This window comes from Biomphalaria glabrata, chromosome 2 (assembly GCF_947242115.1).
Source record: "Biomphalaria glabrata chromosome 2, xgBioGlab47.1, whole genome shotgun sequence".
In the NCBI taxonomy this organism is placed as follows: Eukaryota; Metazoa; Mollusca; class Gastropoda; family Planorbidae; genus Biomphalaria; species Biomphalaria glabrata.
The window spans coordinates 26093625-26120639 of record NC_074712.1 but is presented as its reverse complement, the minus strand read 5'-3'; the positions used below and the strand labels follow the sequence as shown (position 1 = coordinate 26120639).

Genomic DNA, 27015 nt, shown 5'->3' with positions numbered 1-27015 from the left:
TCATGGAGTGTAAAGCCAACAGGCCAATTGTTGAGACAACAATCTCTTTTTACCTCCAGTCTTCGTGTCAACCTGCCAGTTGGTCTTTCAAAGTTTTAGCTCCACTCTTTAGAAGCTTGGAACTTAGCTTGAGAAGTTTATTGACTTTTAGCACGAAAAGTCAAGAAATACTTGAACATTTTGGTGAGTTGCTAGATTCCATTGAATTTAATGTAGAGATCTAAAGTGTTATTAGTAGATTTAAAATGTTCGAATCTAAAGTGTTCTTTGAAGATCTAAAGTCGATGTACATGTCACCTTTCAAAAGGTTTTCTGATCTTCTTGTGAGCGAAATATTTGTATTTGGTATAAGCATACATAATGTTTGGTAAAGGTAATATCATACAATTTACAAAACTTAAATGTTTTGGTTCTTTGATACATCCATATGTCAAGTACCTGACTTAGGTTTGTTTTTTGATACATCCAGATGTCAACTACTTGACCTAGGTTTGTTCTTTGATACATCCATATGTCAGTACCTGACTTAGGTTTGTTCTTTGATACATTCATATGTCAAGAACCTGACTTAGGTTTGTTCTTTGATAAATCCATGTTAAGCATCTGACTTAGGTTTGTTCTTTGATACATTCATATGTCAGTACCTGACTTAGGTTTGTTCTTTGATAAATCCATGTTAAGCATCTGACTTAGGTTTGTTCTTTGATACATTCATATGTCAAGTACCTGACTTAGGTTTGTTCTTTGATACATTCATATATCAAGTACCTGACTTAGGTTTGTTCTTTGATACATTCATATGTCAAGTACCTGACTTAGGTTTGTTCTTTGAAACATTCATATGTCAGTACCTGACTTAGGTTTGTTCTTTGATAAATCCATGTTAAGCATATGACTTAGGTTTGTTCTTTGATACATTCCTATGTCAAGTACCTGTCTTAGGTTTGTTCTTTGATAAATCCATGTTAAGCATCTGTCTTAGGTTTGTTCTTTGATACATTCATATGTCAGTACCTGACTTAGGTTTGTTCTTTGATAAATCCATGTTAAGCATCTGACTTAGGTTTGTTCTTTGATACATTCCTATGTCAAGTACCTGTCTTAGGTTTGTTCTTTGATAAATCCATGTTAAGCATCTGACTTAGGTTTGTTCTTTGATACATTCATATGTCAGTACCTGACTTAGGTTTGTTCTTTGATAAATCCATGTTAAGCATCTGACTTAGGTTTGTTCTTTGATACATTCCTATGTCAAGTACCTGTCTTAGGTTTGTTCTTTGATAAATCCATGTTAAGCATCTGACTTAGGTTTGTTCTTTGATACATTCATATGTCAGTACCTGACTTAGGTTTGTTCTTTGAAACATTCATATGTCAAGTACCTGACTTAGGTTTGTTCTTTGAAACATTCATATGTCAAGTACCTGACTTAGGTTTGTTCTTTGATACATTCATATGTCAAGTACCTGACTTAGGTTTGTTCTTTGAAACATTCATATGTCAAGTACCTGACTTAGGTTTGTTCTTTGAAACATTCATATGTCAAGTACCTGACTTAGGTTTGTTCTTTGAAACATTCATATGTCAAGTACCTGACTTAGGTTTGTTCTTTGATACATTCCTATGTCAAGTACCTGTCTTAGGTTTGTTCTTTGATAAATCCATGTTAAGCATCTGACTTAGGTTTGTTCTTTGATACATTTATATGTCAGTACCTGACTTAGGTTTGTTCTTTGAAACATTCATATGTCAAGTACCTGACTTAGGTTTGTTCTTTGAAACATTCATATGTCAAGTACCTGACTTAGGTTTGTTCTTTGATACATTCATATGTCAAGTACCTGACTTAGGTTTGTTCTTTGAAACATTCATATGTCAAGTACCTGACTTAGGTTTGTTCTTTGAAACATTCATATGTCAAGTACCTGACTTAGGTTTGTTCTTTGAAACATTCATATGTCAAGTACCTGACTTAGGTTTGTTCTTTGATACATTCATATGTCAAGTACCTGACTTAGGTTTGTTCTTTGATAAATCCATGTTGTGCATCTGACTTAGGTTTGTTCTTTGATACATTCATATGTCAGTACCTGACTTAGGTTTGTTCTTTGATACATTCATATGTCAAGTACCTGACTTAGGTTTGTTCTTTGATAAATACATGTTGTGCATCTGACTTAGGTTTGTTCTTTGATACATTCATATGTCAGTACCTGACTTAGGTTTGTTCTTTGATACATTCATATGTCAAGTACCTGACTTAGGTTTGTTCTTTGATACATTCATATGTCAAGTACCTGACTTAGGTTTGTTCTTTGATAAATCCATGTTGTGCATCTGACTTAGGTTTGTTCTTTGATACATCAGAAAAACATGTAAAACAAAGTTTTATTCTCGCTTAATTCTGTTTCCCTTTTGTAATGATGCAATGATTAAATGATTAAATACCTAGATTAAATGTCTTTATTTAATAGAATTTGTTGAAATGTAGAATGTCAAATAGAGCACAAATACTTGACTAGGCCTACATAATTGAACGAGCTACAATGAAGTCATTAATCTTCTCTTTCCAAAAATGTTTGTTACTGCTCAGAAGAAACCATCATAAATATAGGAGTGAACTACGCGAGCTATGATTTAAATGTTTTACCGTTAAGTCTAATTGTCTCCAAGACAACAGGTTTATAAGTTTATAAGTTTATAAGTGAACATTGTCATTGAAATGAGAACAAAGAGAAATATTTATAGAGTTACATCACGAAACTGATTTATAACAGGACAAGTCGATTTCATTGTTTACTTCAATAGAACTGATTGTTTGATTCATTGATCCTTACAACAATGTATAGGACATCGATCAAATGTCTAAATCAGCTTATCGATTAGCTGCTTTGACCTAAATACTCTAAATACAATTGTTTTTGGTTGCAATCTATTGATTGACTGAATGACAGGAGGAATTGTACAGGAAGTCCCTGGGCATGAAATTGAGCGATACAAGGGCGTTAACTCGATACACATGTATCATTGGTATTTTTCAATCTAAGCACTGGAAAGAAGGTAATACTTGAGTTCGTTGATAACATTCATTAGAATATGAACAATCAAGATGTATTTAATTGTTGTGTCGTTACATTAGAATACACACATTTGTGTGAAATCAATAACCAACTTTAAATTTACATTCTTAATCTGAGATGTCAACATAATACTTTGTGCTACATAAAAGCAGTACTTTCATCTAAAGTTCTGACATAACTTCTATAGAAGGAATCAAAGTGATCATATCTTTGTTATTGTAATGTACTTATTTAGTTTAGTGATGCGCTATAGTTAGGGCCGCCGCGAGGGTTGTGGCCGCCTGCGTGCGAAATTAAAATATGCCGCCCCCCCCCCCTTTTTTTTTATAGAAAACAAATTCATTAGGACTCAGCTGGACACTATGACGTAAAGCGCTCTTTAATTTAAATCTATTTTTGTAAACGATTCCTTGTTCTTTCCTATATAACATCTTTGTCGTCTCCCCTGGGCCCTCCAAGTTGTTTTGTTGTCAATTTTAACTTTGCATTTTTTTAAAGAATGAAAAAGAGAAGAAACTTTGTGTTAATTATAACACAATATTTAGGTTTTATTTTTTTTATTTATATTTCTTAACACTAAGTATAGAATCCAAATTTAGGTAATGAAATTTTACTAAAAGGAGTCAGTTTCACAGGCTTATATTTAATTGATTCATGGTCAGTTTTTTGTCCGAAATAATGTTGCCTACATTAATTTTAAGTGTAAAAATTTATTCATGGAGACAGAATTGAAGATGCGGCAAGTTTTCGCAAGTCGGCAAGGGCTTTGATACCGAACCGGGACTCGGCGCTAAGCGTATTCTAGCCTTTTTCTCTTAGTAAGAAGAGAGAATTTAAATAAGGCTAATATTTATGTTTTTTTTTCTTTCAGAACGCACAATTCATCCTAATAAAAAAGAAAAAGTCAATGGCCATTTTAAATCTAATAATAAAAAAACATCCCTGGCCAATAGTATTATGCGAGAGACATTCTAGGTAGGCCTACATATTGCGTCTGTTATGGGCGTGAGCTTTTTAACAATATTCTTCGTGTTAAGTAAGACGTCTCTGTCGCAGAGGTTTTTGTCACACAAAAGTCGTCACTATAATAAAGTGCAATAAACGGAATAAATGCGACTATTCTGAGACCAAAACAAATCCAGAAGAATCACACCAGCGGAGACGTTTTAAAATGTTTTCTTCAAACGTTTTGACCCATATTGTTGCAAAAAGCGGTCTACATTTAACAAGGTCTTATTAGAAGATATGAGGCGTAGCAGCTGAGCGATAAAGCGCTTGGCTTCTGAACCGGAGGTCCCGGGTTCAAATCCTGGTGAAGACTGGGATTTTTAATTTCGGGATCTTTTGGCGCATTTGAGTTCACCAAGCTCTAAAGAGTACCTGACATTAGTTGGGGAAAGTAAAAGGCGGTTGATCGTGGTGCTGGCCACATGACACCCTCGTTAACCGTAGGCCAAAGAAAGAGATGACCTTTAATCATCTGCCCTATAAACCACAAGATCTGAAAGGGGAACTTGACTTTTTTTTTAAATTAGAAGATAAAACGACGTCTCCTTCTTAAGATATTTACATTTTTAAACATGTAATTCTACTCATATTCAGATAAACATGTAATTCTACTCATATTCAGATAAACATGTAATTCTACTCATATTCAGATAAACATGTAATTCTACTCATATTCAGATAAACATGTAATTCTACTCATATTCAGATAAACATGTAATTCTACTCATATTCAGATAAATTACATACAATGAAAATGTTTTCGCCGCCCCCTCTCCTTGTTGTATGGTTACAGACAGCTATTAGAACTGAACAAATGATAAGGCGTTTCATATTTTTTGTAAATAAACTTTAGATAACTTGAACACACTTTTTATGTGAACATAATATCTAATATGAATGAAATATACTGATATTTAAACGAAATCTAGCTCACAACAAAACAATGTCTTTACTCTTTCTTGTCTCAAGATTGTCTGCCGTTTCACATTTGCATTATGCTAATTTCATCATCCTCAATGCATAACCACCAATCAATCTTCTTAACGCCACCTAGAAAACATTCACACACTGTATAGCACTCCTTTTTGTCAGAAAGTTGAGCCGCCTCCCCCCCCCCCCACTCAAGGTACTTGCCACCACCCCTAAAGGGGGGGAAACCCAAAGTTTGAGAAACGCTGCATTAAAAATACTGATGATCAATAATGCAAAACAGAATAATAATCCAATACGGAATACTTGCACAATTTTTAAAAATAAAACACTAAAAAGAAATATAGGCCTAACTACCGTTATATATAATTAAATATTAAGTAGTTCTAATATTAAATATTTTTAAAATTGATTCCGTTTTAACTGATTTTACTACGAAAAGAAGAGCATTAAAAATGTATTTTAAACTAGAACACAAATGAACTTCGTGTAGATCTACATCTACACTCTATAATCGGTCAAAAATATTCTACTCTCAACTAACAGCCTTTCAAATAAAAGGGACAATGTTTTAAAATTGACTTTCTAATTGCTAGATAAAAGGGTGGGCTATTCGACTCGAAACAAAATATTACAAACAACCCGCGAAAATTCAAGGCCAGGAAGGGTTGGCGCTTATAGAAAAACCCGTGGGAATCCGTAGCGCCCCAGTTTCCAAAATAACTTCTTATTGTACGAATATCGTCTTCCCCCCCCCCCTCCCCAATGTTCAAAGGATAATAGAATCATTAGAATTTAAATAAAATATTTAAGTCATTTTTTGTTATTATTGCACAAAAGTTTCTTTGAGATAGAGAAAACAATTTAATCATTGTATCAAATTCAGAAAAGGACTTTTTAGGTGAGTGTCCTAAAATGTATTTCCAATATATCTAACAATGCCACAAAAGAGGCAATATATTAGATCAATGTGATTGTGGTATATTAAAATACGATGTATACATATAATGTTAATCACTATGTTTTCAAGACGTAATATTTTTTCTTGATTTTCTCAGCAGATAGTTCAGCTTTCAAGGGAGAGAATAACATTCTATTACGCCATGGGAGACAAAGAGGCAGGCAAAGGGAGACTACCATCCAAGTTCTTCAAGAAAAAAAACAGTGCTATGAAAGAAATTCAAGCCTGGGTTAACAGTAACTGTGAATACGCGCAAATCCCGGAAGTGACGAGAAACTGCGGTCAGCTAGCAGACAATGTGACAGAGGAGCGCATGCTCAAAGCGAAACTTATGGAACTCTCTAAAGAAAGATACAAATTTTTGGTGCAAAAAGCCTACGAAAAGAAGCTGTTTTCTGACCGCCAAATGAAGAAGCCAGAACTCAGACACATTATACTGCAAGCAGAGACAGTCTCTAGATCACGGGCACTAACTAGTATCCGAAGTAAGTCTCAATACACAATGAGTACTACCAAATCCAGTCAGTTGCCAAGAAGCTATACTAGTGTGAGTTGGTACAAAGCTTCTGAGAATGTGGACGCACCTACTCTTGATGTCGCGCACTCTAATACACCTCTGCCAAACTCTGACCAGAAAACTACAGTTAATAATACATCCAATAGAGAAAAAGAGAATTCCAAGCTAACATCAGATAGAGACTCTGTTTGGGTTACGCCCATGATACTACAACCTGTATTTGCCACAAAAAAATTAATTATTGGTCAGTCCAAAAAGACTGTCAGCACTGACCAGGACGCTTCTCTACAAAAACGTCCAGACAGAGCAACTTCTGGCTTAACTTCATCTTCTATTGAAAATGCTGAGTGGCACAAAGATTTGCTCATGGATAACAACTTTAGAAGAACAACTGGTCATTCAACATTCATCAACGGTCACTCTGCATGGAACAATGACCAGTCGAAATGGACCAATGGTCAGTCCTCAGGAATCAGTCGGAACGTAAAACCTTCATGGTATCGTCAAGTCCAAGAAAAATCAAAGTATGGTGAGCGAGTATCCAGCGTGACATGTGATCCAAGATACGTTTCTTTAGAGCAGGTCCTTAGTCCAGTTGTGAACAAAGAAAACCTCCAACTGAATGAGATTGTTGCTCAAATCGAATCTCTTCACGTACGACCCAAAAAGAAAGTTAGTGACTCCAAGAAAACGAAAATAGAAATCAAAGCCTTGGAGTACATGAGGTCCAAGGGTTATGTGTGTTCTAACTACTAGCAAGTCTACAGCTAGTACGACTAGAAACATTTCCAATGTCTGTGTGGGTGCTCAATTCAAAACAATGGCACCAGACTTTATAGCGAAACTAACAGAGAAGCTCTAAATGTACAAGATTGTTGCCTTTAGTTTTGTCCTGATTGAAGAGAGTACTCAACTCTAGAGAGATGTTACTTTCTGAAGTCTAGAGAGATGTTACTTTCTGAAGTCTAGAGAGATGTTACTTTCTGAAGTCTAGAGAGATGTTAGTTTCTGAAGTCTAGAGAGATGTTACTTTCTGAAGTCTAGAGAGATGTTACTTTCTGAAGTCTAGAGAGATGTTACTTTCTGAAGTCTAGAGAGATGTTAGTTTCTGAAGTATAGAGAGATGTTACTTTCTGAAGTCTGGCAGACTGAAACTTAGGGCCTGCTGTGCAGCATGTTCACTTAATGTTTGAATGTACTACAAGACACACGATCACTTAATGTTTGAATGTACTACAAGACACACGATCACTTAATGTTTAAATGTACTACAAGACACATGATCACTTAATGTTTGAATGTACTACAAGACACACGATCACTTAATGTTTAAATGTACTACAAGACACACGATCACTTAATGTTTGAATGTACTACAAGACACACGATCACTTAATGTTTAAATGTACTACAAGACACACGATCACTTAATGTTCGAATGTACTACAAGACACACGATCACTTAATGTTTGAATGTACTACAAGACACACGATCACTTAATGTTTGAATGTACTACAAGACACATGATCACTTAATGTTTGAATGTACTACAAGACACACGATCACTTAATGTTTGAATGTACTACAAGACACATGATCACTTAATGTTTGAATGTACTACAAGACACACGATCACTTAATGTTTAAATGTACTAAAAGACACATGATCACTTAATGTTTGAATGTACTACAAGACACACGATCACTTAATGTTTGAATGTACTACAAGACACACGATCACTTAATGTTTGAATGTACTACAAGACACATGATCACTTAATGTTTGAATGTACTACAAGACACACAATCACTTAATGTTTAAATGTACTACAAGACACATGATCACTTAATGCTTGAATGTACTACAAGACACACGATCACTTAATGTTTGAATGTACTACAAGACACATGATCACTTAATGTTTGAATGTACTACAAGACACACGATCACTTAATGTTTAAATGTACTACAAGACACATGATCACTTAATGTTTGAATGTACTACAAGACACACGATCACTTAATGTTTGAATGTACTACAAGACACACGATCACTTAATGTTTGAATGTACTACAAGACACATGATCACTTAATGTTTAAATGTACTACAAGACACACGATCACTTAATGTTTGAATGTACTACAAGACACACGATCACTTAATGTTTAAATGTACTACAAGACACATGATCACTTAATGTTTGAATGTACTACAAGACACATGATCACTTAATGTTTGAATGTACTACAAGACACACGATCACTTAATGTTTGAATGTACTACAAGACACACGATCACTTAATGTTTGAATGTACTACAAGACACATGATCACTTAATGTTTAAATGTACTACAAGACACACGATCACTTAATGTTTGAATGTACTACAAGACACATGATCACTTAATGTTTGAATGTACTACAAGACACACGATCACTTAATGTTTGAATGTACTACAAGACACATGATCACTTAATGTTTAAATGTACTACAAGACACATGATCACTAGCTGTACTACTAGATATCAAAGAACACTCTGGACGATGTCAATTTGTGGAAACAATTATCCTACGTATCTTGATTGATGTCTTGACTGATAAAATGGACTGATGTTGTGACTAATGTCTTCACTATTCTATTTAGCTGGGATATTACTAACAATGTGAATAATGTTCAGCCATATAAAGATCTAAAATAATTAAGACCTAAAAAAGATGGATTGTTTATCTATGCAATAGAATTGTAGAATACTGTATTCTCACATTTGTATTCACCTCTTCTCAGTACTCCGCGATGGGTGGTTTTGTTTTTGTTATATTTGTGTGTGCTCTCCATGGAAACGTCTAGGCTAGTTGTTGTCTTGCTTCCTGAGTTCTATATTGGAAACACGTCAAGTTATTTCATTAGTAAATTGTTTTTCAAATATCAACGCTAATTAAATCTAATACAGATTTTTGACAACAATTCAGAAGTTCCCAAGAAAGTAAAATATCCCTTTTTGTTTTATTTGTTTGTTTTCCTTAGGGGGAAATAGATTACTGTAAACATCTCTTTATAAACAAAACAAAAGAACCTTAAAGACAATACCTCCTTACTGCAACTTATAGAGCGATTGTTTTGCTCTTAACAACTAATGAATGTTAGATAAAATAAAAAGAAACAACTACAATGGAACATTTTTAATCTTGCTACCCTCCTATCATACAAATATTTTTAAAATAAAAAGACAATATCTCCTTTACACATCTTATAGAGCGATTATTTTGGTAAAAATAACTAATGAATTTTAGATTTTTGAAAAAGTGGAACATTCCCCCCCCCCCTCGCGTTCCCCACCCCTCGAGAAAACAAAATCCTGGTTAAATGAAGGTATATATCTACAAGTATGTATACTATTCCAACGCTAGGCTAGTTTACCTGTAGAATGAGAAGAGACGGTTTACACAATGTTCATGAACGTCTATTCATTTAGGACAAACTTTAATACATACGGAAATACACACAGACGTTTTCAGATTGTCTAGTTCTTTTGCCAAATTGAATGCATGCCCCCATATGACAACAGTTTACCAATGTGGCTAGCGATCTAGTCATTATTTTTACTGATATATATCAACTGTCCAATGATGATAGCCGTTTCGATGATTTGCATCCAACAACTGTTGATCCACTCAGGTCTCAGAAGGATCTATTTCGAAAGTGTAACCTTATTACTTGATTATAATAATTTTATTTACGTATTATTTGGATAAACATTATAAATTGCTAAACATATGTTGGTGTTGTGGAACTTCATTCAAGAAAACAATATTATAAAAGGCAAAATACGAGATACTCATGTGTTCATGTTTGGAATGAATGAAAATAACTCTTTTATTTTTCTTTGATGGTATCTTTAATGTTATTATTTCCCTTGAGTCATTATCATCGAATAATTTCAGTTCAATTTTTGGTGTAGACTAGAGATGAAAAACGAACCGAATCCGAACCTAACGAACCGAACTAGAACATCACTTACGGCACAACCGATTCGAACTCGAATGCTAGTATTTTTTTCCCAACGAAACAACAACCGCCAACTTTTTAGGAAAATCTTTAGAGCCGTTTTCGAGATCAAGGTTTTGCCCACTCAGAAGTTATTTGTTTCCACCAAGTTACGAGTTAAATAGAGGTATTGTAAAAAAAAAAAGTTACAATTTGGTATCTGAATTTTGTTACTAATAATGGAAGTAAGGTGCAGGTCATCATCATCTGAACTGAACTGTTGAAAAGTCTCTAAAATCCCATGGTGCTGATTTAGTTTGCAATAGGATAATTAAAACATGGTGGGGAAAAATCAGGAACTAGAGCACCCTCAATCTGTCCAAAAAATGTTTAATTAACTCAGACCTATCTATATAAAGATTGACGCAAAATCATTTTAACATTCACCCGCTAAAATTCATACACATGCAGTCTGTTCCGATTGTGAGGTTTCCTTACAGAAAAACAGGTGAGAGTAAAAACCTTTACAATTTTTATTTTATCTTATGGGAATGTATATGTACACAGCCATGTACCCTATTATTTCACTATTATATTATTACTTTGTTAGGTATAAGCATTGTAATATCTGGTATTGTAACTACTGTTGTCTATATTTTAATCCAACTATTCCTTTATGATATTTCAGAACTCATTTCAAGTGTTACTCTTATACTGCTAAATTTCGTATGAATTCTAAATTTTCCAAAATAAAGTTTTTCTTAAAATAATTGCGATAAATTCATGTGCCATTACATCAACTCTGTCGCCCTATTTGACTATTCTGTTTTAAAACGTCATGTTTTCGTCTGGAAAGGGGAGAGGGCGGTACAGTAATCCTCGCTCGTTTTTATAATTTCTGCTAATGATTGCATTTGGCATTAAAGAATATGAGGTGGGGAGACGCAATATAAGAATTTAATTTATAGCATATAAATATATATGTTAATATATTAATGTTAGGGAAGAATGAGTTTTTGTACAAATTTGTCCTAGCATATATGTTCCCTAATATATTAATGTTATTTAACCTTGGTTAGGCCAATAATAGAATATGCATCCTCCGTTTGGGACCAAATTGCATTACTTCAGGAACAAAAGTCAGATTATTTGCAAGACGATTGCATAATATATAGAACAATAAAAACCACACAAGACACAGGAATTTTACAAAGAGAATTAGATGAATTACAGAAAAGAGAATCAAATTGGAGCATGTCTTTCCACCCAGAAAAATGTCAGTTGTTAAGAGTAACAAAAAAACTAAAACAAATTAATTCCACTTATCTTATTCATGGCAAACCAGTAACACAGACTAAAAACGCAAAAATACCTAGGTTTTATAATAAATGAAAAACTGTCATGGAATCCACATATTGATGAAACTATTAAAAAATCAAACAAAGCATTAGGATTTATTAAAAGAAATTTCTATAAATAAAAAAAGAACATGAAACTAAAATGTTATTTAACCTTGGTTAGGCCAATAATAGAATATGCATCCTCCGTTTGGGACTCCTCAACTCAAGAAAACATTAAGAAACTGGAACAGACACAAAATAGAGCAGTGAGATTCCTAACAAACGAATATTCACATTTGACTAGAGTAACACCTTTAGTAAAATCACTAAATTTAGAAAGCTTTCAGGACAGAAGACTCAAAAGTAAAGTGGCAATTATACATAAAACATTGAACCATAATCTTCAAATACAAAAACAAAATTTAATAAAATACTATGAAAGACACAAAGATAAAGGCACATTCCTCGTCCCATATGCTAGGACAAATTTGTACAAATACTCCTTCTTCCCTAGTGCTATTAGAGCATGGAATGGGTTGCCTGAGCTTGCCAGGAAAACCAGTGACTCGCAGAATTTAAGTCATTGGTTAATATGCATGACACTAAATGCATGACGCGTAGGACGTAATCATCTTCTTTTTTGAAGTAACGTCTGTATTATATAAGATAAGATATAATATACTAGTCGACCGGGGGCGTATAATACGCCGCTATTTTGCAGGGCAAACCTTAGGCGACTGCAACCTATGCGACCGCTGTGGGCCCAGCACTTTTATAGGACCCGCGCTAATTTTAGGTGTATAAATTATTAAATTAAACTATTTTATAACTGGAGGTCCTGGAAATCTCCTGAAATTGCAAAATATACGAAAAAATCCTGGAAATATCCGGAAATTATTAAAATCTTTTGAAAACTCATACCAATCTCCTGAAATATACAGACGAAAATTGTCTTTTTTTTTTTCACTTTTAAATTATCTAGGATAACTCCCTGCGTCCGAGTTGCAAAAATAAAAGAGTGGTTTTTCCATTGTGTCCAAACACTTGAGCGTGCTCTGTCGCTTCGATAGTTACTACAGAGTAGATTACTCCCCCCCCCCTTTTTTTTTTAACGTGAGGTAGAAAAAAAAAGAGTGATATTGCAACGGTCCTGCCCTGCTCTGTTGTGACTACGTGTTCTCCCCACCCCCTCACCCTCTTGTTTTCTCGTGGACTATCCACAGAGTGATCTTTCCTTTACTCCTTACTACTCGTTTAAACTGTTGAGGGAAGAAGAGAATTATATATATAGATGGACAGATTTTTTAAAAAAATTGTAATTTCTAAACTAAAATACAAAAGAAGAAGTATTGGTTTGTCCGATGGGCCGAGGACCATTGCATGTATCACCCCTCCCACCTGGTGCAAGCCTTTTTTAAATTCTTTATTTACTCAGGATAAAATTGAAGATTAGAGTCCTGTCACAGTCTTAGTTGACATTGCATGATCTAAAGTTCACGTCATGTTAATAGTTTAAAAGACACGTGGAATTCCTGATGTAGAAAACAGGAAATAGAATGAAAAGTTGACTTTGAGTCAAGTCAAGTCAAGTCAAGTCAGTAAGGTCTTGCTCCCGGTCCAGGAAGGTTGGACGTTTCTTCCCGGACACTTGTATATGTATGCATATAGCATGAGAGTCGAAGGACTAGTCATTGTTGATTAATAATATTTGAGAGTTGATTTCATAATGTGCTTATTGAATATTAAGGTATTATTCGTATTTCAATGGATATCTATAGTTGAAGCTCCAGTGTCACTAGTAGTAATTGTTCTTATTGTTACCCGCTGAGATGCGGACGTGATTTGTTGTTAACGTATTGGATACTTTTGATACCGCTGTTATGCGGATATGATTATTATTTCTTGACTTGTAGCACTAACAAGGAGTGCAGTATATTATTATTATGTTGTAAATAAAATCTTCATGTTGTCTGCTGAACGGACTTGAGTCAGTCGTATAGTGTTTGTCTCGTCACGTGTCTAGAGCACTTCAGGAAGTAAGAACCCAGTATTACACCATTGAGTCAGTCTCTAATATTCGTAATGTCATGCATTGACATTTTTGGTGGACAGTATGTTGTGTGCTAGACACGCACGGACTCAACTCAAACACCACTCAAGCGAAACCAGTCACAAGTATTCAAGTAGATCACCATTGAACTAACCTGAGCCTGCACTTTTTCACCGGTTGACCTGACCCGTATTTACCAGAGTCCACTTTATCATTGACCAATTCGAAATTAACATCTATAGCTTGTATATTTAAACCTGGTCAATGCCTATTTCTCCACTATTGTCGACATCTTGAGATTTAGCACGGCGTGACATCACCATCGGCAGAAACCGAAGACAGTTGATACATTTGTGTGGGTGAAAAACTGAAGGCGTCGCTCGAAGACAGCTGATACATTTGTGTGGGTGAAAAACTCAAGGCGTCGCTCGAAGACAGCTGATACATTTGTGTGGGTGAAAAATTCAAGGCGTCGCCTGAAGACAGATGATACATCGTTTCCACGTGAGCGCTCGTCACCAACTTTTGACACGCTCTTGCATTGTCGAGGTCTCACCTTACATTGCTATACAGAAGGTCCTCCATCTAGACCTCTGTTCACTTATGGTCATTCTAATTTTTCAGAGACTTTACATATTTGGATTATCTAAGCTGAAGTTTTCCACTTAAGTACTGTTGGATTATTTATACGAATGTTCAAGTACTTTTGGATTATTGATCTTTGACGTTGAAGTTGGACTAACTTGTACCTATTGGCGCTCTCCTAGTCATCGTTGTACGCCGAAGAAATAACACGTGCCTGCATTACTACACTTAACTCTTGGATTATCCTATTGGATTATTTGGATTACCTGTTGGACTTGTGTTAATTGTAAAGGTCAAGAGGAAATATTTTTTGACATTACTTGAGCATTTGAGCCATCTTATGGCATATGACTGGATTATTTTACTACTACTTTGATGCTCACATTGATGTGTATTCTCAATCGGATTACTTAGTTACCTTACCCATGGATTATTATGGAACTACTCAAGCTGTATTTGTATTTGACAAGCTACAAGAGAGAAGGGGATGAATCTACACTAGTCTACAAAATAAAGAATCTGTAAGTAATAATTAAGAATTGGATATATGATTAATAAAGTACATTGATTTTGCTGTGGTATAGCAGTAATTGAAGTTGATTATATATAGAGTTAGTGATTGATAACTCTTGGAACCATATTAAATTGTTTTTCATTTTTGATATTTGTTACCTTAAAGGGCGGTCGGCGTGGGTCTGTCTTATGTTTTGAGACTGAAGCGGCACAATTTATTTGTTCCGTTCCATTTCACTTCATCTGATAGGTATCTTTAGGGATTTTCTTTTTGTTCTCCTAGTCCTAATAAGGTCCGAGTAGACCAGCCTTGTTCGGTAGGGACTTCTAGATCACTCAGAAATTTTTTGTTTAGTCGTATATAGTTATGTTTGTACAATCGTAGTGTAATTTCTCTTAGTATTCATATTGTTTGTTTGTGTAAGTCTTGTATTTACACATCTGTGATTCTCCTGTCAAAGTCTTCTATTTATTGATTTCTTTTAAAGCAGACTGTATTGTTATCTATATTGTTTTTGTGTTTGTCACTTATCCTTTAATTTATCTCTTTATTCTCTTACTAATTTATTTTTTTTCATTTCATTTTTTCACTGCACATATAACATGTTACAAAGATATATTTGAAGTAATAATATTGTGTACATATATACTATCTCTTGAATTAGAGCTTTATTTTTTTGAGCTCTTGTACTTATTTTGTATTGACACATTTACTCTGATTATTTTGTTGGTACATTTTGACGCAACACTTGTCACTATTGATTACTCATCCATGAAATTTATTGATGCCATATTCTACATATAACTTTGATTGTATTCATACACATGACACTACAAAAGGTCATATGTGTCCAATTTTTTGCATATGTGTAAATTATTTTTCCATGAGTCCATTTGAACAGAACTCAGTCATATTGGAACCTGAGTATGTGACACTATTGATTGAAATGTATTTTTCATTTTTTCAAATGTACATAACCTTTGTAAATTGTATAGATTTGATTGTGACATTGATCTTCACTGATGAATTTATTTTCCCACATATCAGTTTTGAAGACTATTTGAGCTTAATCTATGGCTTGAAAAGATATACTTGATATGTAATGCAAAGAATGATTTTTTTGAAAAGAATATTGTATTTAATTAGTGAGATTTATTTGAGCATTATTGATGGCTCGTGAAGTAATATTTGATGATGTGTGATTTAGACACTGATTTTGAGGAGAAGATTGTATTTAATATGAGAAAATTATTGGAGCATTATTGATGGCTCATGAAGTAATATATTTGATGATGTGTGATGTAGACACTGATTTTTGAGAAGATTGTATTTAATATGAGAAGTATTGGGGCATTATTGATGACTCGAGAAGTAATATATTTGAAAGTGTGTGATGTAGACACTGATTTTTGAGAAGAATATTGTATTTAATATGAGAAAATTATTGGAGCATTATTGATGGCTCGTGAAGTAGTATATTTGATAGTGTGTGATGTAGACACTGATTTTTGAGAAGAATATTGTATTTAATATGAGAAAATTATTGGAGCATTATTGATGGCTCGTGAAGTAGTATATTTGATAGTGTGTGATGTAGACACTGATTTTTGAGAAGAATATTGTATTGATATGAGAAAATTATTGGAGCATTATTGATGGCTCATGAAGTAATATATATAAGGTGTGATGTAATCACTGATTTTTTGAGAAGATTGTATTTAATGAGAAAACTATTGGAGCATTATGGATGGCTCAAGCAGTATATTTGATTTGAGATGATTGTATTTAATATGAGAAAATTATTGGAGCATTATTGATGGCTCGTGAAGTAATATATTTGATGATGTGTGATGTAGACACAGATTTTTTGAGGAGAAGATTGTATTTAATGAGAAAACTATTGGAGCATTATTGATGGCTCAAGCAGTATATTTGATATTATGTGATGATAACACTTATTTTGAGAAGAATATTGAATGGATATGAGAAAACTAATGGAGCATTATTAATGGCTCAAAGTAATATATTTGATTTTTGAAAGAACATTGTATTTGATTGATGAAGACTATTGGAGCACTATTAATGGCTCGAAGTAATATATTTGATGTTACATAATGTGAAAAGCTGATTCATTTTTTTGAGAGAGGATTGTAACTTATACATATGTTAAAGCAACTTGAGTTCACAGTAAGACATATGAGCCAAATGAATATCATGATAACGACCTTCACGCTTTAATATGCTTATGACTTTGATGATTTAGACGTTCCCCATAAATCATCATTGAAGAATATATTTTCTTGACTTTCATGATTTAGTTGCATTGTCAAAACATTGTCATTATTTTCGTACACAAACCATTGAGACAACATAAATATTTATTATAGATATATTTCACTTGCATTGATTTATTTTAAAGAACATTGTCAATATTTTTTCATTTGACCATGTAACCATTGTCAATATTTTTCATTTGATTATGTAACCTGATTGGATAAACTAAGTATATTAGTATACTAGCATTTTTCACGGCTGCTCTCACTCTGTTGTAAAATTAATATTGAAAGCATTCTTTTGATAAATTGAGAATTTACTTTGAAATTTTGTGTAAAAAAAACAAAAACAAGACAACTTTCTTTTTCAAATAATGTTGACAACTATGAGTATTGTCTACACAGACAAATATTTTTTCAAATATTGTAAGATCAATGAGACCATATATTAGTCTCATCAAAATTTTTGATAGCATGTGCAAGAGATTGTAGAGCACATTGTACATTTGTATATATTATTTTTTCTCTCAAAAGATGTGACTATACACATAATAGTATTATTACTTAAATTTTAAAAGATTTTTACAAAATCTTTTTTTTGAGGGAAAGGGCGTAATGTCACAGTCTTAGTTGACATTGCATGATCTAAAGTTCACGTCATGTTAATAGTTTAAAAGACACGTGGAATTCCTGATGTAGAAAACAGGAAATAGAATGAAAAGTTGACTTTGAGTCAAGTCAAGTCAAGTCAAGTCAGTAAGGTCTTGCTCCCGGTCCAGCAAGGTTGGACGTTTCTTCCCGGACACTTGTATATGTATGCATATAGCATGAGAGTCGAAGGACTAGTCATTGTTGATTAATAATATTTGAGAGTTGATTTCATAATGTGCTTATTGAATATTAAGGTATTATTCGTATTTCAATGGATATCTATAGTTGAAGCTCCAGTGTCACTAGTAGTAATTGTTCTTATTGTTACCCGCTGAGATGCGGACGTGATTTGTTGTTAACGTATTGGATACTTTTGATACCGCTGTTATGCGGATATGATTATTATTTCTTGACTTGTAGCACTAACAAGGAGTGCAGTATATTATTATTATGTTGTAAATAAAATCTTCATGTTGTCTGCTGAACGGACTTGAGTCAGTCGTATAGTGTTTGTCTCGTCACGTGTCTAGAGCACTTCAGGAAGTAAGAACCCAGTATTACACCATTGAGTCAGTCTCTAATATTCGTAATGTCATGCATTGACATTTTTGGTGGACAGTATGTTGTGTGCTAGACACGCACGGACTCAACTCAAACACCACTCAAGCGAAACCAGTCACAAGTATTCAAGTAGATCACCATTGAACTAACCTGAGCCTGCACTTTTTCACCGGTTGACCTGACCCGTATTTACCAGAGTCCACTTTATCATTGACGAATTCGAACTTAACATCAATAACTTGTATATTTAAACCTGGTCAATGCCTATTTCTCCACTATTGTCGACATCTTGAGATTTAGCACGGCGTGACATCACCATCGGCAGAAACCGAAGACAGTTGATACATTTGTGTGGGTGAAAAACTGAAGGCGTCGCTCGAAGACAGCTGATACATTTGTGTGGGTGAAAAACTCAAGGCGTCGCTCGAAGACAGCTGATACATTTGTGTGGGTGAAAAATTCAAGGCGTCGCCTGAAGACAGATGATACATCGTTTCCACGTGAGCGCTCGTCACCAACTTTTGACACGCTCTTGCATTGTCGAGGTCTCACCTTACATTGCTATACAGAAGGTCCTCCATCTAGACCTCTGTTCACTTATGGTCATTCTAATTTTTCAGAGACTTTACATATTTGGATTATCTAAGCTGAAGTTTTCCACTTAAGTACTGTTGGATTATTTATACGAATGTTCAAGTACTTTTGGATTATTGATCTTTGACGTTGAAGTTGGACTAACTTGTACCTATTGGCGCTCTCCTAGTCATCGTTGTACGCCGAAGAAATAACACGTGCCTGCATTACTACACTTAACTCTTGGATTATCCTATTGGATTATTTGGATTACCTGTTGGACTTGTGTTAATTGTAAAGGTCAAGAGGAAATATTTTTTGACATTACTTGAGCATTTGAGCCATCTTATGGCATATGACTGGATTATTTTACTACTACTTTGATGCTCACATTGATGTGTATTCTCAATCGGATTACTTAGTTACCTTACCCATGGATTATTATGGAACTACTCAAGCTGTATTTGTATTTGACAAGCTACAAGAGAGAAGGGGATGAATCTACACTAGTCTACAAAATAAAGAATCTGTAAGTAATAATTAAGAATTGGATATATGATTAATAAAGTACATTGATTTTGCTGTGGTATAGCAGTAATTGAAGTTGATTATATATAGAGTTAGTGATTGATAACTCTTGGAACCATATTAAATTGTTTTTCATTTTTGATATTTGTTACCTTAAAGGGCGGTCGGCGTGGGTCTGTCTTATGTTTTGAGACTGAAGCGGCACAATTTATTTGTTCCGTTCCATTTCACTTCATCTGATAGGTATCTTTAGGGATTTTCTTTTTGTTCTCCTAGTCCTAATAAGGTCCGAGTAGACCAGCCTTGTTCGGTAGGGACTTCTAGATCACTCAGAAATTTTTTGTTTAGTCGTATATAGTTATGTTTGTACAATCGTAGTGTAATTTCTCTTAGTATTCATATTGTTTGTTTGTGTAAGTCTTGTATTTACACATCTGTGATTCTCCTGTCAAAGTCTTCTATTTATTGATTTCTTTTAAAGCAGACTGTATTGTTATCTATATTGTTTTTGTGTTTGTCACTTATCCTTTAATTTATCTCTTTATTCTCTTACTAATTTATTTTTTTTCATTTCATTTTTTCACTGCACATATAACATGTTACAAAGATATATTTGAAGTAATAATATTGTGTACATATATACTATCTCTTGAATTAGAGCTTTATTTTTTTGAGCTCTTGTACTTATTTTGTATTGACACATTTACTCTGATTATTTTGTTGGTACATTTTGACGCAACACTTGTCACTATTGATTACTCATCCATGAAATTTATTGATGCCATATTCTACATATAACTTTGATTGTATTCATACACATGACACTACAAAAGGTCATATGTGTCCAATTTTTTGCATATGTGTAAATTATTTTTCCATGAGTCCATTTGAACAGAACTCAGTCATATTGGAACCTGAGTATGTGACACTATTGATTGAAATGTATTTTTCATTTTTTCAAATGTACATAACCTTTGTAAATTGTATAGATTTGATTGTGACATTGATCTTCACTGATGAATTTATTTTCCCACATATCAGTTTTGAAGACTATTTGAGCTTAATCTATGGCTTGAAAAGATATACTTGATATGTAATGCAAAGAATGATTTTTTTGAAAAGAATATTGTATTTAATTAGTGAGATTTATTTGAGCATTATTGATGGCTCGTGAAGTAATATTTGATGATGTGTGATTTAGACACTGATTTTGAGGAGAAGATTGTATTTAATATGAGAAAATTATTGGAGCATTATTGATGGCTCATGAAGTAATATATTTGATGATGTGTGATGTAGACACTGATTTTTGAGAAGATTGTATTTAATATGAGAAGTATTGGGGCATTATTGATGACTCGAGAAGTAATATATTTGAAAGTGTGTGATGTAGACACTGATTTTTGAGAAGAATATTGTATTTAATATGAGAAAATTATTGGAGCATTATTGATGGCTCGTGAAGTAGTATATTTGATAGTGTGTGATGTAGACACTGATTTTTGAGAAGAATATTGTATTTAATATGAGAAAATTATTGGAGCATTATTGATGGCTCGTGAAGTAGTATATTTGATAGTGTGTGATGTAGACACTGATTTTTGAGAAGAATATTGTATTGATATGAGAAAATTATTGGAGCATTATTGATGGCTCATGAAGTAATATATATAAGGTGTGATGTAATCACTGATTTTTTGAGAAGATTGTATTTAATGAGAAAACTATTGGAGCATTATGGATGGCTCAAGCAGTATATTTGATTTGAGATGATTGTATTTAATATGAGAAAATTATTGGAGCATTATTGATGGCTCGTGAAGTAATATATTTGATGATGTGTGATGTAGACACAGATTTTTTGAGGAGAAGATTGTATTTAATGAGAAAACTATTGGAGCATTATTGATGGCTCAAGCAGTATATTTGATATTATGTGATGATAACACTTATTTTGAGAAGAATATTGAATGGATATGAGAAAACTAATGGAGCATTATTAATGGCTCAAAGTAATATATTTGATTTTTGAAAGAACATTGTATTTGATTGATGAAGACTATTGGAGCACTATTAATGGCTCGAAGTAATATATTTGATGTTACATAATGTGAAAAGCTGATTCATTTTTTTGAGAGAGGATTGTAACTTATACATATGTTAAAGCAACTTGAGTTCACAGTAAGACATATGAGCCAAATGAATATCATGATAACGACCTTCACGCTTTAATATGCTTATGACTTTGATGATTTAGACGTTCCCCATAAATCATCATTGAAGAATATATTTTCTTGACTTTCATGATTTAGTTGCATTGTCAAAACATTGTCATTATTTTCGTACACAAACCATTGAGACAACATAAATATTTATTATAGATATATTTCACTTGCATTGATTTATTTTAAAGAACATTGTCAATATTTTTTCATTTGACCATGTAACCATTGTCAATATTTTTCATTTGATTATGTAACCTGATTGGATAAACTAAGTATATTAGTATACTAGCATTTTTCACGGCTGCTCTCACTCTGTTGTAAAATTAATATTGAAAGCATTCTTTTGATAAATTGAGAATTTACTTTGAAATTTTGTGTAAAAAAAACAAAAACAAGACAACTTTCTTTTTCAAATAATGTTGACAACTATGAGTATTGTCTACACAGACAAATATTTTTTCAAATATTGTAAGATCAATGAGACCATATATTAGTCTCATCAAAATTTTTGATAGCATGTGCAAGAGATTGTAGAGCACATTGTACATTTGTATATATTATTTTTTCTCTCAAAAGATGTGACTATACACATAATAGTATTATTACTTAAATTTTAAAAGATTTTTACAAAATCTTTTTTTTGAGGGAAAGGAAAGGGCGTAATGTCACAGTCTTAGTTGACATTGCATGATCTAAAGTTCACGTCATGTTAATAGTTTAAAAGACACGTGGAATTCCTGATGTAGAAAACAGGAAATAGAATGAAAAGTTGACTTTGAGTCAAGTCAAGTCAAGTCAGTAAGGTCTTGCTCCCGGTCCAGCAAGGTTGGACGTTTCTTCCCGGACACTTGTATATGTATGCATATAGCATGAGAGTCGAAGGACTAGTCATTGTTGATTAATAATATTTGAGAGTTGATTTCATAATGTGCTTATTGAATATTAAGGTATTATTCGTATTTCAATGGATATCTATAGTTGAAGCTCCAGTGTCACTAGTAGTAATTGTTCTTATTGTTACCCGCTGAGATGCGGACGTGATTTGTTGTTAACGTATTGGATACTTTTGATACCGCTGTTATGCGGATATGATTATTATTTCTTGACTTGTAGCACTAACAAGGAGTGCAGTATATTATTATTATGTTGTAAATAAAATCTTCATGTTGTCTGCTGAACGGACTTGAGTCAGTCGTATAGTGTTTGTCTCGTCACGTGTCTAGAGCACTTCAGGAAGTAAGAACCCAGTATTACACCATTGAGTCAGTCTCTAATATTCGTAATGTCATGCATTGACATTTTTGGTGGACAGTATGTTGTGTGCTAGACACGCACGGACTCAACTCAAACACCACTCAAGCGAAACCAGTCACAAGTATTCAAGTAGATCACCATTGAACTAACCTGAGCCTGCACTTTTTCACCGGTTGACCTGACCCGTATTTACCAGAGTCCACTTTATCATTGACCAATTCGAACTTAACATCAATAACTTGTATATTTAAACCTGGTCAATGCCTATTTCTCCACTATTGTCGACATCTTGAGATTTAGCACGGCGTGACATCACCATCGGCAGAAACCGAAGACAGTTGATACATTTGTGTGGGTGAAAAACTGAAGGCGTCGCTCGAAGACAGCTGATACATTTGTGTGGGTGAAAAACTCAAGGCGTCGCTCGAAGACAGCTGATACATTTGTGTGGGTGAAAAATTCAAGGCGTCGCCTGAAGACAGATGATACATCGTTTCCACGTGAGCGCTCGTCACCAACTTTTGACACGCTCTTGCATTGTCGAGGTCTCACCTTACATTGCTATACAGAAGGTCCTCCATCTAGACCTCTGTTCACTTATGGTCATTCTAATTTTTCAGAGACTTTACATATTTGGATTATCTAAGCTGAAGTTTTCCACTTAAGTACTGTTGGATTATTTATACGAATGTTCAAGTACTTTTGGATTATTGATCTTTGACGTTGAAGTTGGACTAACTTGTACCTATTGGCGCTCTCCTAGTCATCGTTGTACGCCGAAGAAATAACACGTGCCTGCATTACTACACTTAACTCTTGGATTATCCTATTGGATTATTTGGATTACCTGTTGGACTTGTGTTAATTGTAAAGGTCAAGAGGAAATATTTTTTGACATTACTTGAGCATTTGAGCCATCTTATGGCATATGACTGGATTATTTTACTACTACTTTGATGCTCACATTGATGTGTATTCTCAATCGGATTACTTAGTTACCTTACCCATGGATTATTATGGAACTACTCAAGCTGTATTTGTATTTGACAAGCTACAAGAGAGAAGGGGATGAATCTACACTAGTCTACAAAATAAAGAATCTGTAAGTAATAATTAAGAATTGGATATATGATTAATAAAGTACATTGATTTTGCTGTGGTATAGCAGTAATTGAAGTTGATTATATATAGAGTTAGTGATTGATAACTCTTGGAACCATATTAAATTGTTTTTCATTTTTGATATTTGTTACCTTAAAGGGCGGTCGGCGTGGGTCTGTCTTATGTTTTGAGACTGAAGCGGCACAATTTATTTGTTCCGTTCCATTTCACTTCATCTGATAGGTATCTTTAGGGATTTTCTTTTTGTTCTCCTAGTCCTAATAAGGTCCGAGTAGACCAGCCTTGTTCGGTAGGGACTTCTAGATCACTCAGAAATTTTTTGTTTAGTCGTATATAGTTATGTTTGTACAATCGTAGTGTAATTTCTCTTAGTATTCATATTGTTTGTTTGTGTAAGTCTTGTATTTACACATCTGTGATTCTCCTGTCAAAGTCTTCTATTTATTGATTTCTTTTAAAGCAGACTGTATTGTTATCTATATTGTTTTTGTGTTTGTCACTTATCCTTTAATTTATCTCTTTATTCTCTTACTAATTTATTTTTTTTCATTTCATTTTTTCACTGCACATATAACATGTTACAAAGATATATTTGAAGTAATAATATTGTGTACATATATACTATCTCTTGAATTAGAGCTTTATTTTTTTGAGCTCTTGTACTTATTTTGTATTGACACATTTACTCTGATTATTTTGTTGGTACATTTTGACGCAACACTTGTCACTATTGATTACTCATCCATGAAATTTATTGATGCCATATTCTACATATAACTTTGATTGTATTCATACACATGACACTACAAAAGGTCATATGTGTCCAATTTTTTGCATATGTGTAAATTATTTTTCCATGAGTCCATTTGAACAGAACTCAGTCATATTGGAACCTGAGTATGTGACACTATTGATTGAAATGTATTTTTCATTTTTTCAAATGTACATAACCTTTGTAAATTGTATAGATTTGATTGTGACATTGATCTTCACTGATGAATTTATTTTCCCACATATCAGTTTTGAAGACTATTTGAGCTTAATCTATGGCTTGAAAAGATATACTTGATATGTAATGCAAAGAATGATTTTTTTGAAAAGAATATTGTATTTAATTAGTGAGATTTATTTGAGCATTATTGATGGCTCGTGAAGTAATATTTGATGATGTGTGATTTAGACACTGATTTTGAGGAGAAGATTGTATTTAATATGAGAAAATTATTGGAGCATTATTGATGGCTCATGAAGTAATATATTTGATGATGTGTGATGTAGACACTGATTTTTGAGAAGAATATTGTATTTAATATGAGAAAATTATTGGAGCATTATTGATGGCTCGTGAAGTAGTATATTTGATAGTGTGTGATGTAGACACTGATTTTTGAGAAGAATATTGTATTTAATATGAGAAAATTATTGGAGCATTATTGATGGCTCGTGAAGTAGTATATTTGATAGTGTGTGATGTAGACACTGATTTTTGAGAAGAATATTGTATTTAATATGAGAAAATTATTGGAGCATTATTGATGGCTCGTGAAGTAGTATATTTGATAGTGTGTGATGTAGACACTGATTTTTGAGAAGAATATTGTATTGATATGAGAAAATTATTGGAGCATTATTGATGGCTCATGAAGTAATATATATAAGGTGTGATGTAATCACTGATTTTTTGAGAAGATTGTATTTAATGAGAAAACTATTGGAGCATTATGGATGGCTCAAGCAGTATATTTGATTTGAGATGATTGTATTTAATATGAGAAAATTATTGGAGCATTATTGATGGCTCGTGAAGTAATATATTTGATGATGTGTGATGTAGACACAGATTTTTTGAGGAGAAGATTGTATTTAATGAGAAAACTATTGGAGCATTATTGATGGCTCAAGCAGTATATTTGATATTATGTGATGATAACACTTATTTTGAGAAGAATATTGAATGGATATGAGAAAACTAATGGAGCATTATTAATGGCTCAAAGTAATATATTTGATTTTTGAAAGAACATTGTATTTGATTGATGAAGACTATTGGAGCACTATTAATGGCTCGAAGTAATATATTTGATGTTACATAATGTGAAAAGCTGATTCATTTTTTTGAGAGAGGATTGTAACTTATACATATGTTAAAGCAACTTGAGTTCACAGTAAGACATATGAGCCAAATGAATATCATGATAACGACCTTCACGCTTTAATATGCTTATGACTTTGATGATTTAGACGTTCCCCATAAATCATCATTGAAGAATATATTTTCTTGACTTTCATGATTTAGTTGCATTGTCAAAACATTGTCATTATTTTCGTACACAAACCATTGAGACAACATAAATATTTATTATAGATATATTTCACTTGCATTGATTTATTTTAAAGAACATTGTCAATATTTTTTCATTTGACCATGTAACCATTGTCAATATTTTTCATTTGATTATGTAACCTGATTGGATAAACTAAGTATATTAGTATACTAGCATTTTTCACGGCTGCTCTCACTCTGTTGTAAAATTAATATTGAAAGCATTCTTTTGATAAATTGAGAATTTACTTTGAAATTTTGTGTAAAAAAAACAAAAACAAGACAACTTTCTTTTTCAAATAATGTTGACAACTATGAGTATTGTCTACACAGACAAATATTTTTTCAAATATTGTAAGATCAATGAGACCATATATTAGTCTCATCAAAATTTTTGATAGCATGTGCAAGAGATTGTAGAGCACATTGTACATTTGTATATATTATTTTTTCTCTCAAAAGATGTGACTATACACATAATAGTATTATTACTTAAATTTTAAAAGATTTTTACAAAATCTTTTTTTTGA

General features: G+C 33.2%; 1 protein-coding gene across 3 annotated transcripts; it reads left to right on the top strand.

Moving 5' to 3' along the window:
- On the top strand, positions 1–10334 carry LOC106055788 (uncharacterized). Of its 3 annotated transcripts, none has more exons than XM_013212264.2 (2): positions 1–183; positions 6080–10334. In XM_013212264.2, exon 2 carries the CDS (start codon positions 6122–6124, stop codon positions 7250–7252), a length of 1131 nt encoding a protein of 376 aa, XP_013067718.2. In that variant the 5' UTR covers positions 1–183; positions 6080–6121; the 3' UTR covers positions 7253–10334. The 3 variants fall into 3 exon arrangements, with proteins under 3 accessions (XP_013067718.2, XP_013067696.2, XP_013067703.2); XM_013212242.2 differs by having other exon boundaries at positions 6077–10334; XM_013212249.2 differs by lacking the exon at positions 1–183 and adding an exon at positions 2747–3060 and having other exon boundaries at positions 6077–10334.
- Positions 10335–27015: the final 16681 nt, after the last annotated feature.